The 14461-nt window shown below is 43.3% G+C and overlaps 1 protein-coding gene across 3 annotated transcripts in view; it reads right to left on the minus strand.

Annotated features, from left to right (window-relative positions):
- Nucleotides 1-8240: 8240 nt before the first annotated feature.
- The window catches only part of tln2a (talin 2a), a 117321-nt gene continuing 111100 nt past the window's right edge, over nucleotides 8241-14461 (minus strand). For all 3 annotated transcript variants that reach the window (XM_045225040.1, XM_045225038.1, XM_045225039.1), the window contains 5 exons: nucleotides 14083-14207; nucleotides 12587-12775; nucleotides 12219-12401; nucleotides 11858-11983; nucleotides 8241-11379 (listed from right to left, as the gene is read on the minus strand). In XM_045225040.1, coding sequence (XP_045080975.1) covers nucleotides 11251-11379; nucleotides 11858-11983; nucleotides 12219-12401; nucleotides 12587-12775; nucleotides 14083-14207 — 752 coding nt within the window. In that variant the 3' untranslated portion in view covers nucleotides 8241-11250. The remainder of the gene's footprint in view (nucleotides 11380-11857; nucleotides 11984-12218; nucleotides 12402-12586; nucleotides 12776-14082; nucleotides 14208-14461) is intronic.

The raw sequence follows: 14461 nt of genomic DNA on the forward strand, positions 1-14461 counted from the left end.
ATGGCTCTCCTCGGCGATTCGCTGATCCAAGACATTTTACCGTTGATAAGACTATATATGGGTTATGGGCGAGAAGGTGGCACCCCCTCCAAGACGTCTGTTCCTGTTTCAAACACTGTTCTGAGAGGTAGGCTACAGCCAGGGAAGGCAGTTTGGGGAGTTGGGGTCAGTTGAAGCACAAGGAAGTGAAGGTGGACAACAAAAACATGATCTTTGACTGGAATTGCTCATTTAATTCTGGAAGGATTCCTTACATTTGCTCAAGACAGCAGTTCAAATAAGGCTTGAGAGAGTAATATTTATAGGAATAAATCATGGCATAGTAATCGTTTTTATGTTACCATTCCTCCGACCAAATTCATGTTTAAAATAATTGCGTCGCCAAGGCCCACACTTAGTTTAGCCATTCACCACCACTCTTGATTATGAATCGTGTCTCCACTATGAACCATAACACCTGAGAGGTGGGGTCATGTAACTCTGATCTCCAGAGACAAAATAAGCTATTATTAAAGTTAAAGTTATTAATAATGCAGTTATTAAAGCAGTAAAGCAGACAAATATAGTCTGAGTGTTTAAGCCCCTGTGAAAAGAGATTTTCCCTGGGAGGGCTGTCATATTATTTGTACTGAAGTGTTCTGTCAGTGATACAACACAGTAGGGAGGAGCATGTCAACAAATCCCACAAGACATTGTTCACAATCTGAAGAGGGGCATCAGATAGCCTTGTATTCAACAGTGGCATATCATCCAGCTTGTCTCGACTCCTCTGTAGCTCATAAGTGCCTTGGAGTTCTTTCAAATTGGCCGCAGGGAAAGATAAGAGTGCTTTGGCATTTCAGCAATCCCCGTCTTCCTCTGTGACAGTTCACTGGTCTAGGGGAGTCAGTCACAGCTGTCACACTTGAACAGTAGAGGAAGAACCAGATACCTCTCCAAACACACTGTGATTGGCTGCATGGTATTAACTTATACCCTCAACTTTACTTTTACCTAAATCATTTCTAGGATACATTTTTATGGGGAAGATAATGAAGAAATAATGTATAGTACTGACATTTACAGTCCATTTTACTTTACAGTACTCATTCGTACAGAACATTGATTTCAACTTTAGGTGATATCATGTGTGTGAGAGGTACTGCTCTTGTAAGCCTATACCCCATAAAGGAGAACAGAACAACAACACAAACAATGAAGTCTTTATATCCCCATATCCTTCTGGGTTGACCCAGCGAAATCTACTCAAACAACCTCTTCTTCTTGTCCTCTCTGTTCCTCCCATGTTTTCTTGAGGGGTATTTTTAGGAGCATCTTGTTTGCACAAGTTGCACCTGTTACATACTGTACATAGCTCCTAATCCTACACTAAAAAAATAGGGGTTCAACAAGGGTTATTCTAAGATCCTCAAAGTTCTTTGAAGAACCTTAAGGTTCTTGGCACTGAAAAATGCCCCCAAAAGGTACTTAGAAGAACCCCATAGGAGGTGGGATTCATCGAGGAACCTCTGTGTGCAATAATAGTGTTTAACATGATTTATGAATGACTTCCTCATCTCTGTACCCCACACATACAATTATCTGTAAGGTCCCTCAGTCAAGCAGTGAATTTCAAACACAGATTCAACCACAAAGACCAGGGAGATAGTTCAATGCCTCGCAAAGGAGGGCACCTATTGGTAATAAAAAAGAAGCAGACATTGAACATCTCTTTGAGCATGGTGAAGTTATTAATTGGATGGTGTAACAATACACCCCATCACTACAAAGATACAGGCGTCCTTCCTAACTCAGTTGCCGGAGAGGAAGGAAACCGCTCAGGGATTTTACCAATGGTGACTTTAAAACAGTTACAGAGAAAACTGAGGATGGATCAACAACATTGTAGTTACTCCAAAATACTAACCTAAATGATATGGTGAAAATAAGGGAGCCTGTACAGAATAAATATATTCTATATATATAAAAAATGCATCTGTTTGCAACAAGGCACTAAAGTAATACTGCAAAAAATGTGGCAAAGCAATTAACTTTTTGTCCTGAATACAAAATGTTATGTTTGGGTCAAATCCAATACAGTGGGGGAAAAAAAGTATTTAGTCAGCCACCAATTGTGCAAGTTCTTCCACTTAAAAAGATGAGAGAGGCCTGTCATTTTCATCATAGGTACACGTAAACTATGACAGACAAAATGAGGAAAAAAAATCAAGAAAATCACATTGTAGGATTTTTTATGAATATATTTGCAAATGATGGTGGAAAATAAGTATTTGGTCAATAACAAAAGTTTCTCAATACTTTGTTATATACCCTTTGTTGGCAATGACACAGGTCAAACGTTTTCTGTAAGTCTTCACAAGGTTTTCACACACTGTTGCTGGTATTTTGGCCCATTCCTCCATGCAGATCTCCTCTAGAGCAGTGGTGTTTTGGGGCTGTCGCTGGGCAACACGGACTTTCAACTCCCTCAAAAGATTTTCTATGGAGTTGAGATCTGGAGACTGGCTAGGCCACTCCAGGTCCTTGAAATGCTTCTTACGAAGCCACTCCTTCGTTGCCCGGGCGGTGTGTTTGGGATCATTGTCATGCTGAAAGACCCAGCCACGTTTCATCTTCAATGCCCTTGCTGATGGAAGGAGGTTTTCACTCAAAATCTCACGATACATGGCCCCATTCATTCTTTCCTTTACACGGATCAGTCGTCCTGGTCCCTTTGCAGAAAAACAGCCCCAAAGCATGATGTTTCCACCCCCATGCTTCACAGTAGGTATGGTGTTCTTTGGATGCAACTCAGCATTCTTTGTCCTCCAAACACGACGAGTTGAGTTTTTACCAAAAAGTTCTATTTTGGTTTCATCTGACCATATGACATTCTCCCAATCCTCTTCTGGATCATCCAAATGCACTCTAGCAAACTTCAAACGGGCCTGGACATGTACTGGCTTAAGCAGGGGGACACGTCTTGCACTGCAGGATGGTAGTGTGTTACTGATGGTAGGCTTTGTTACTTTGGTCCCAGCTCTCTGCAGGTCATTCACTAAGGCCCCCCGTGTGGTTCTGGGATTTTTGCTCACCGTTCTTGTGATCATTTTGACCCCACGGGGTGAGATCTTGCGTGGAGCCCCAGATCGAGGGAGATTATCAGTGGTCTTGTATGTCTTCCATTTCCTAATAATTGCTCCCACAGTTGATTTCTTCAAACCAAGCTGCTTACCTATTGCAGATTCAGTCTTCCCAGCCTGGTGCAGGTCTACAATTTTGTTTCTGGTGTCCTTTGACAGCTCTTTGGTCTTGGCCATAGTGGAGTTTGGAGTGTGACTGTTTGAGGTTGTGGACAAGTGTCTTTTATACTGATAACAAGTTCAAACAGGTGCCATTAATACAGGTAATGAGTGGAGGACAGAGGAGCCTCTTAAAGAAGAAGTTACAGGTCTGTGAGAGCCAGAAATCTTGCTTGTTTGTAGGTGATCAAATACTTATTTTCCACCATAACTTGCAAATAAATTCATTAAAAATCCTACAATGTGATTTTCTGGATTTCTTTTCTCAATTTGTCTGTCATAGTTGACGTGTACCTATGATGAAAATTACAGGCCTCTCTCATCTTTTTAAGTGGGAGAACCTGCACAATTGGTGGCTGACTAAATACTTTTTTCCCCCACTGTACAACACATAACTGAGCACCACTCTCCATATTTTCAAGCAAAGTGGTGGCTGCATCATGTTATTGGCATGCTTAAAATCTTTAAGAACTGGGGAGTTTTTCAGGATAAAAAAGTAACAGAATGTAGCTAAGCACAGGAAAAATCCTTGAGGAAAAATCCTAGAGGAATCCTATAATATTTTAAAGAATAATGTGCAAATGTTGCACAATCCAGGTGTGGAAAGCTCTTACAGACTTACCCAGAAAGACTCACAGCTGTAATGGCTGCCAAAGGTGCTTCTACAAAGTATTGACTGAGTGTTGTGAATACTTATGTAAACGAGATATTCATGCTTTTCATTTTCAATAGATTTGCTAAAATATCTAAAAACATGTTTTCACTTTGCCATTATGCAGTATTATGTGTAGATGGGTGAGAAAATAAATCAATTTAGAAAATAATGCTGTAACACAACAAAATGTGGAATAAGTCAAGGGGTATGAATACTTTCTGAAGGCACTGTATGTACTTTGAAGCAGACTAAAGCACTAGATGAATAGTTTGCAGTGCTCTCTAATGTTCTCCCTGGGGTGTCTGCCTATCTCTTTTTATGGCAGGCACTAGACAGGCAGCTCTCTTATTAGCCTGGGCTTTGTCCAACTGCTGCCAGGCACAGCATGCTGCTCATACACACAGATCAAAGACCACAGAGACTTCTCATACACAGATATCAGATAGACTCAGAGCAGAAGCTATCCCAGGACATTCTGGACTAATGGAGACAGATACTAGACACAGATACACTAACACAGTACCTGGCCAACTCATAATGGTTTAAAAAGTCTAGACAAGCATCTAGGGCCTCTGATAGCCTGGTCCCAGATCTGTTTGTGCTGTATAGCCTTCTCCTAAACAGCTCTGGGACCAGGCTGGGCCAAAACAAAGTACACTGCTAAAAAAATAATAAAGGGAACACTAAAATAACACATCCTAGATCTGAATGAATTAAATAATCTTATTAAATTCTTTTTTCTTTACATAGTTGAATGTGCTGACAACAAAATCACACAAAAATTATCAATGGAAATCAAATGTATCAACCCATGGAGGTCTGGACTTGGAGTCACCCTCAAAATTAAAGTGGAAAACCACACTACAGGCTGATCCAGCTCTGATGTAATGTCCTTAAAACAAGTCAAAATGAGGCTCAGTAGTGTGTGTGACCTCCACGTGCCTGTATGACCTCCCTACAACGCCTGGGCATGCTCCTGATGAGGTGGCGGATGGTCTCCTGAGGGATCTCCTCCCAGACCTGGACTAAAGCATCCGCCAACTCCTGGACAGTCTGTGGTGCAACGTGGCGTTGGTGGATGGAGCGAGACATGATGTCCCAGATGTGCTCAATTGGATTCAGGTCTGGGGAACGGGCGGGCCAGTCCATAGCATCAATGCCTTCCTCTTGCAGGAACTGCTGACACACTCCAGCCACATGAGGTCTAGCATTGTCTTGCATTAGGAGGAACCAACCGCACCAGCATATGGTCTCACAAGGGGTCTGAGGATCTCATCTCTGTACCTAATGGCAGTCAGGCTACCTCTGGCGAGCACATGGAGGGCTGTGCGGCCCCCCAAATAAATGCCACCCCACACCATGACTGACCCACCACCAAACCGGTCATGCTGGAGGATGTTGCAGGCAGCAGAACGTTCTCCACGGCGTCTCCAGACTCTGTCATGTCTGTCACGTGCTCAGTGTGAACCTGCTTTCATCTGTGAAGAGCACAGGGCACCAGTGGCGAATTTGCCAATCTTGGTGTTTTCTGGCAAATGCCAAACGTCCTGCACGGTGTTGGGCTGTAAGCACAACCCCCACCTGTGGACGTCAGGCCCTCATACCACCCTCATGGAGTCTGTTTCTGACCGTTTGAGCAGACACATGCACATTTGTGGCCTGCTGGAGGTCATTTTGCAGGGCTCTGGCAGTGCTCCTCCTGCTCCTCCTTGCACAAAGGCGGAGGTAGCGGTCCTGCTGCTGGGTTGTTGCCCTCCTACGGCCTCCTCCACGTCTCCTGATGTACTGGCCTGTCTCCTGGTAGCGCCTCCATGCTCTGGACACTACGCTGACAGACACAGCAAACCTTCTTGCCACAGCTCGCATTGATGTGCCATCCTGGATGAGCTGCACTACCTGAGCCACTTGTGTGGGTTGTAGACTCCGTCTCATGCTACCACTAGAGTGAAAGCACCGCCAGCATTCAAAAGTGACCAAAACATCAGCCAGGAAGCATAGGAACTGAGAAGTGGTCTGTGGTCACCACCTGCAAAACCAGTCCTTTATTGGGGGTGTCTTGCTAATTGCCTATAATTTCCACCTGTTGTCTATTCCATTTGCACAACAGCATGTGAAATTTATTGTCAATCAGTGTTGCTTCTTAAGTGGACAGTTTGATTTCACAGAAGTGTGATTGACTTGGAGTTACATTGTGTTGTTTAAGTGTTCCCTTTATTTTTTTGAGCAGTGTACATGGAATTATATTTACACAGAGTTAACTTATCTGTGTAAATTATATTTAGGTATTATTACTGGGGAAGTGATAAACCATTTTACTACAGTGGAATTTCATGCCCATGCCTCGCTTCATATTTCAGCTATTCAGTCTCATAAAAATGCTTATCGAGGGCACTGAAGTATCTGACCCTATGATTCTATGGCCCCCATTACTGGGAACTTGGGATAACATCAAACTTACTGTATCTCTCTGTCAGTCATGTAATACATGTTCTACCTTGATGCCTCTAAGCCCATCCTAACAGTATACCCCTCAATCCCATACCACTGGTCTGACAATAGCATTGTGGTGAGTAGAGTATTCCCAGAATTCTCAGGGTGGTGGGAAGTATGTGGCCCTGTAACGTGGTCGGTCGTAACGCGGTCGTGGGTGAGTGTCAGCGTAATGGTCTCTGGTAATAACTATGTGAACCCTGCAGACCTCTGGCAGTCCTCTTCATTAACCAGGACTTTCTGGTATTTTGATAAAAAATCTTAGCACAATGGGTCAGGTGAAAAGGGGCTTTTAATGCAATAGACATTGTCTACATTCTCAGAGTATTCGAATTCCACAATGGGATCAATAGCTACATTTCATTCCTTCCAAAAGCTTCCATATGTGCCTGTATTGTAACACATGGGTGCAGAAAGGTTCTTAGAACCCCCCATGTCACTATAGTTTAAGAACTCCTGAGAAAGGCAGATGATTTCATCTTCACAACGTTGAGACTAGTTGAACAATTCCTGTTCATTTTTCACACCAGGTGGGTGCTCCGAAAGACAGACACCGACACGCTAGATGATTGTTTGACAACAGCTACCCATCTAATTTACAATGTGGTTTGGGCGGAGCAGAACCTTGCTACCTCTGAGGTCACCCACCCACAGATAACATCCATGTGTGATGTGTATGTGTAGCTCTGGGTGCAGCATTCAAAAGGGTGGCTGCAGCTGGCCTGGGAACATTACGTCATTGGTGTGTCATTTTCCCTCTGCGGCAGCATGTATGCCAAGGAGTTGGGGTTGGAGGGTGGGAGGTTTCTAAGAGTCAGCTTGCCTCAGATGAAAGACAACAGCTGATTCAGAAAGTTTTATTGTGACGACATGTGGCACTATACCTCTTCAAAAAATGTAGCTACACTCCTATTGACTTTCACTTCCCAATATGTTTTAACAGAGAAGTTTCCTTTGAAAACTGAGTGAAGGGAACACATTAAACCACATATAGCCCAGGCTTCTCACACGGCAACAAGACGAGATTTGGAAGGGTGGCCCTGCGAGACTAGACCATATAAAGCTTACAGGCTATTTTATGGGGCTGTACAATTCCAATTGTAAACCAGTAGATTGTGCCATTTTGCCTTCACCTGTCCAGCACCATGAGATCAGCGATTATAGTATTGAGATTCACCCTTCCTGCTAAGAATTCTGGGTACTATCCTGCAGAAGGAGGGAGCAGCTGTGCCAGTGTAATTTACAAATCACCTCCCTCAGACTTTAGAGCGGGCCAGAATTAGTACCTGTCTCAGCTCTAACCAACACCAGCTCAATATAGCACAAGGCTCACTGCTGTCTCAGAAATACCAATCTACCTTACACTCCACTGACAGAGGAGCAGCATAAAAGGGACCCTGCCTGAAGAAGTCTCCTCTAGAGCAGTAATTGTCTCTTGAAACCACAGGATCATGTTCTGTTATTGCGGTAGTAGTGCATGTTTTTATGTGCAGGATGTGATACTATGATTTCTGTGATTATTAAAGCTTTACTACAGTATACATGCCAGTAGTCTGTCACAGGCTTTCACCTCATCTTTAAACAACATGATCCAGGAATCCGAGGCTTATACGTTAGTAGTGCAAAAATACGACTCCTCTGTCATCTGTGACTTGATTTCCAGCTGGCCTGAACCTGAGAATGTAGATTAATCTAGGAGAAGGCTGCTGGAATCAGGCACAATGTTAGCCTGTCCATTCATGATCACATTCCTGTATTCAATAAGACAACTGAAAAACACAACAGGTAAAAACAACACAATTCTGCAGGCCATATTAATTTGAAAACCTTTATTTTCAGTGAATACAAAAAATATGTTTTCTTGTGGCCAGATAAATAGTTTACATAGTGTATGTCATTGTCACTTCATATCGATCTTTCTTGTAGTACTGCACTTTAATTATCATTGAATTCATTATAGGACAAACATACAGGTATGAATAGTTTCTCCCTACCATTGAAATGTGTCACACTACATTAACAGTGACAGCTATATATCTTAATATCCTTATTACATTTATAATTCAAAAAAACTATTCATCGTGGCTTGAAAGAGAAAGAAGAAATGCAATCCAAAAAACTTCTATGATTTACTTGTAACTTACAATAACTGAACAACAGACTCCAATCTGTCATACGTACATAGTTCAGAAGCCTTGGTACATGCCCATGGAATGCAGTACAAAAATGTGTTGTCTTCATATATATCATATACATACGTATACATATACTGATGGTACTTTTTACACAGCGACACATTCGTCTCTGCCCTCAAGGCCATGGGTGCATCAGGCAGAAAGATGGAGACAGAGGTACAGTTTATAGGACAATGCAGTAGTACCTGTGAGGCCTCACGGATCTTGCCGTGTTTTTCATCTCTTGGTAATAGGCTATGACAGGAACAACTAAAAAACCTACTCATTGATACTGACCACACTCCATTATCCAGCTAGATAAGCTGTCACAAGCAGACCAGACGCTGTATGGGCTACAGACTAAGGCACTAATGACATAATACTACAAAGACCAGATGTGTGAACTCAGACAGAACTGTACCTCTGTTTGAATTGTAGAGTCCACTGTCACACATCAATACAGAATAAAAAATGTCTAACGTGGACCATTTGTAGTTTGTTAGGGTTTATTGTCCTTATGTTCAGAATACCAATACCATTCAGTGCGTTGTGTACTGTAGGTGTATTTTCTGTTCCGAAAGTAATAGCAGAACCCCGAAGCCATGCACATGACTGACACCGCAAGAGCAGAACATTACCTCACAATAATTGTTAGTTTGCTAACCGATACTCACTGACTGTCCATAAAACTAGTAAAACCAAACACTAGAACCAAACCTGGGTTGTGTTCATTAGGATTTTTAATATTTTTTATGAGCATTTCCTATTGGACAATTCTAGGTAGTGACTCCCGGTTTCAGTCAGTTTTCCTCCTTTTGGTGCCTAATGAACACAACCCTGGCAAAAATAAGGTAAATATACTTCAATAGTAGCATTTCCCACTACAGTTACACAGAGCACCATTAGAGTAAGCGAGAGACGGATTCAACAGGTGAACAACAAAAGGATGTGATCCACTGTAATGGTCCAACAGGCCCCTATGGAGGGATGGGGGACCTTGCCCCGTGTAAGACAGCAGGGGTAACCATCAGAAGCACAGTACATTGTGCATAGTCCGCTTCGCATTCATTCAAGAGGTCTGGGGTGTTACAATATGAGAGCCATCCATTTCAGTTTGCATTATGAGTTGTAGAGAAATCACACTTTATCAATGAGAATCTTTGTTGTAACATTTTTCAGATTGCATGGATGTTTTTTTAATTCATCAATCAACTCCTAGTTAAAATCTTAATAAATGATCAAAACCAGCAGTTGTTTCCTACATTATTAGTATTTTTTCCTACAGTATCTGAACGGTTTTCAGAGGTGTAGTGTTTGAGGCTTGAAAAGAGCAAGCAAGAGGAGCTTCATTACATTGCATGTCAGGAGGCTGTGAGGACACCAATCACTGCCCCCTACAGCACCTTCATAGTATTGCATTATGAATGTCAGCTGTATGGCTCAATATCAACTGTAAACTAATGAAAATAGTAGAGGGAAGCCAGTTAACTGACTGTCCACGGTCCAGGTTATGCAGCGCTAGGAGATCTGCAGTAGTGGGAGGGATGAGACTAGTTAAGCTTACTGTAAATGTCAGAGTATCTTAACTTGCTAAAATTGTATTCTGTAGTAACTCTGCCTCCAAATCACAGACATAACAATAATACATTGCAATGCATCATAAGAGGTTGTAGTAAAGAGGTCTCTAGCTATTAGACCCAAGGTTAAGCATTTATCAACACTTGATATATTTCAATCTTCAGTCTAAAAATAGGAGGGTTACTTGGTGTCAAGAGCACATCTATAGAAGGATGTTTTTTAAAGTGTCTACGCAAGCCGAACGGTCAATGCGACAGAAACGGTCACTGTAATGCATCCATTAAATAAGATCCATAAGCTATTCTTCAATATGGTCCACATACCTCAACTGTCTGAATTACTTGCTGTCTGACAAGGAAGCATAAGTGTCAAATTGCCCAATAAGTGTGAATTTCAAATGCTAGTCATATGTATGAAATGCTATCATTTGTGACTTGTCTCATAAATAAGGAAATGAATAGCAATGTGTGTGTAAATGTCTACTGAACTGTATGCTCCAAACATATCACATTATCTCTTCTTCCTTTATGAAAGAAAGTCCGGTCAAAAGGTTTTAAGACCATGCTTACATCTAGAAACATCCCCTTAGTTTGGAGATTCAATGTCAACACTGGTACCTAATCACATCAAATTCAGAGCTCCATAGATAAAGACATTCAAAGTATTTAGAAAGTACATTAGGATGCAAATTTTTCAGCTTGTTCAGCTGTTACAAATCCATTGCTTCCAGAGAATACTTTTTTCCGGTGTAGGTTAACTGGCAGGTATTGCAGGGTAATAGACCGTTACAAGCCAAGTCATGTCATAGTGGTAGTAAACAATTGTTGGTAGTTAAAGACCACTGCAGGTGCAGTAGACAGGGGTTATCCACGGCCCATTCTGGGCTTGGACCCCACTGGTAGAGTGGGCACATTAAAAGGCCAACTTAACCTTGTTGCACACTGAGGAAGTCAGTTTGGGCTACCGCTCATGTGTGTGGTAACATCCTACATACACACGCACAGGCACAAATGCACTCAATACGCACACACCTACACACAGCGGCAGCATGGCAGTATCAGCAGGTTATAGGTCAGTTCTCGTCCTCCCGTAGTTCGCTGGGTAAGAACTTGTACTGCTGCTGTCTGATCTGAGCCAGCTTCTTCCTGGCCTCCTCCAGCTCTCTCTCCTTCCTCAGCATCTCCTCCTGGGCTGCTATGATCTGAACACAGGATAGAACAGGCACCAGTTAGTACACAACGCCTAGCTAATTAACACTAGGATAGAACAGGCATCAGTTAGTACACAACGCCTAGCTAATTAACACTAGGATAGAACAGGCATCAGTTAGTACACAATACCTAGCTAATTAACACTAGGATAGAACAGGCATCAGTTGGTACACAATACCTAGCTAATTAACACTAGGATAGAACAGGCACCAGTTAGTACATAACACCTGATTGAAGTCAGCATCATGCAATCTATCTGGACACGAGATAGAACAGGCACCAGTTAGTACACAACACATGATTGAAATCTGCCTGTACAACATGCTGTACAGTGCTGTCAGCTCCTGATAAATGCAATTGGAATGGTTCTTAATGTGTCCACTTACAGAACTGAAAGGCTTGACAAGAGTAAATCCTGTTTGAACAGTCAACATGTGACTGGAGTCTGACAGAGCCCTGAAGTCTCACCTGAGCGATTCCTCCCACAAACTTGGTCTTGACCACCACGTTGTCATCGTCTGCCTTGTCGAACGCTGCCTTCTGGGCCGCTCGCACCAGGTTGTCCGACGCCCTCTTTACTGCGTTACCAGCGGCCTTTGGGAGGACAGTCCATCAATATCATACCACATAACATGTTACCGTACATGTTAAAACTAATACACAATGCTAATCATGAGAATGTGTTTGTAGGGTTCTCCTGAATTCCAAATGGACCCATAGCCCCTACTCCCCCTGCACCCCTGTAGATCTGAAACAATTAGATAGGTGTGTAAGATCTACAGAAGTGCCTAGGGGGAAAGGGCCAATTTGTTATTCATCATTCTAGTACCTGTAGTCTCCTCATGGCCTCAGAGTCCTGGTCAGCCTTAACCTTACAGGCCACTAGGAGCTGGGCTGTGGAGGCTGCCACCTGCTTGGCTGACGAGATCAGCTTCTCCTCGCTGGCTTGGCCCTGGACCGAGGCATTAGCTGCCTCACACAGGTTACTTGTGGCTGCTGCAACCATCCTGGCCTGTAGGACAGAACACAGAGAGAACGGTTCATATACATTTCAAAGATTCATTCCCTTAGAATTATTGACGTGTTAATTCCAGCACTTCCAAAAAAAGGAGTGATAAAGGTTATTTAGAGGCTTTATTTAGATTGTGTGTGTGTGTGTGTGTGTGTGTGTGTGTGTGTGTGTGTGTGTGTACTCACCGCTGAGATGAGACCCTGGGACCACTGACCATCATCCACTGCGTTAGCTGGAATAGAGCCCACCTTGCCCTGAGCCACCAGCTCTCTCTGGGCAGCTGAAGCAGATTTGACCAAGGCACTGGTGGCTGCAGCGATGGACTTAGCTGCCTCCAGGATCTGTTCCTCAAAGTCCAGCGTTTCATCTGCTTGCTGAGGGGGAGAAGAGACAGTCACAACTCAGACGTCTCATACGAAGAGACAAAGATAGGCAGCAATCATATTACATGGCAAACATAATGATTTTGATGTTTGAGTTTTAGAGTATAGCTGTTAGTCTTTCAATTTCATACTAGTTCACCGACACAGATCTGATCACAAATCCGTACTGTCTGCACTACAGATAAACTTCTCAGTAACATCTGTTATTTGGGGCAAACTAAACGAAATAAGAACACAAACACTCACAACTATTCTATGCCAAGTTATTCAGTCTGTCATTCCAAGATTAGACCAGTCCCTCACACACACAGTCTGTAGACAGGGCGGGACACTGTAGGAATATGTTTGATATATAGTTGAATTGAATAACAACCTAATATATCAAACATATCAGACAGAGGCCTGCAGAGAAGACTTCCAGGGGTTATACTCTGATCAGAGGAGTACTGCTACTGTATATAGGGACAGACAGGCTACAACTACAGGACAGGAGGAGGGAGAGAGAGAGAGAGAGAGAGAGAGAGAGAGAGAGAGAGAGAGAGAGAGGTGAGAGTGAGAGAGAGTGAGAAGGAAGGAGGAACAGAAGGGTTAGAATCATAGACAGCAGGTAGTAAAGGGAGAAAAGGATTGAAAGAGAGGAAAATAATGAAGGGAAGGAGGGAGGGAGAGCAGGGAGGGAATGAGGGAGAGAGGGAAGGAGGGAGAGAGGGAATGAGGGAGAGAGGGAATGAGGGAGAGCAGGGAGGGAATGAGGGAGAGAGGGAAGGAGAGAGAGCAGGTAGGGAATGAGGGAGAGCAGGGAGGGAATGAGGGAGAGAGGGAAGGAGGGAGGGGTGAGCAGAAGGTCAAAGTCATAGAGAATAGAGTAGGGGGTTCCTCCTGAACAATGTAAATGATATCAGCTACAGACAGACTGATAGACCGGTAGACAGACCAAAGTACATACAGACGGGGTACAAACATGAATAAATCCAGAGACAGAGGTTGCCACTACTTTCACTGTATGTGAGGAGAGACAATACAAGTATTAGACATTCAAATAGTGAATAGAGCATCAGCCCATGGATCCAACACTAACTCACAGCGACTGATGAGACACTGTCTTTTAACAGACAGTCAAACACATAATGACAAACACACCAACAACAGACGGAGACAAGCACCAAGACAAAATTACTGACAGGATTGTCATTCTTGCTGCAACTTATGCATCCTACTTATGTTATTAGTGTGGAATTTGGGGGTTAAAAATATCCATGTGGCTTGTGAGGTGTATTGTGGGTGGTGTAGTCTCCTACCTTGGGCTTGGCTCTGGGTTTCAGCTGCTCCAGTTTCTTAGCCGCTGCTTCGATGGAAGCTGCCGCCCCCAACAGTTCTGTCTCTGCTATCACCGTGGGGTCCTCTGGGTCCACCCACTCTGTGCCTGAAACACACCCACACACACACACACACCGTGAGTTACCACACACACACACACCGTGAGTTACCACACACACACACACACCGTGAGTTACCACGCACACACACACCGTGAGTTACCACACACACACACACACACCGTGAGTTACCACACACACACCGTGAGTTACCACGCACACACCGTGAGTTACCACGCACACACACACACCGTGAGTTACCACACACACACCGTGAGTTACCACACACACACATACCCCG

This window comes from Coregonus clupeaformis, chromosome 15 (genome assembly GCF_020615455.1).
Source record: "Coregonus clupeaformis isolate EN_2021a chromosome 15, ASM2061545v1, whole genome shotgun sequence".
Lineage (NCBI taxonomy): Eukaryota > Metazoa > Chordata > Actinopteri > Salmoniformes > Salmonidae > Coregonus > Coregonus clupeaformis.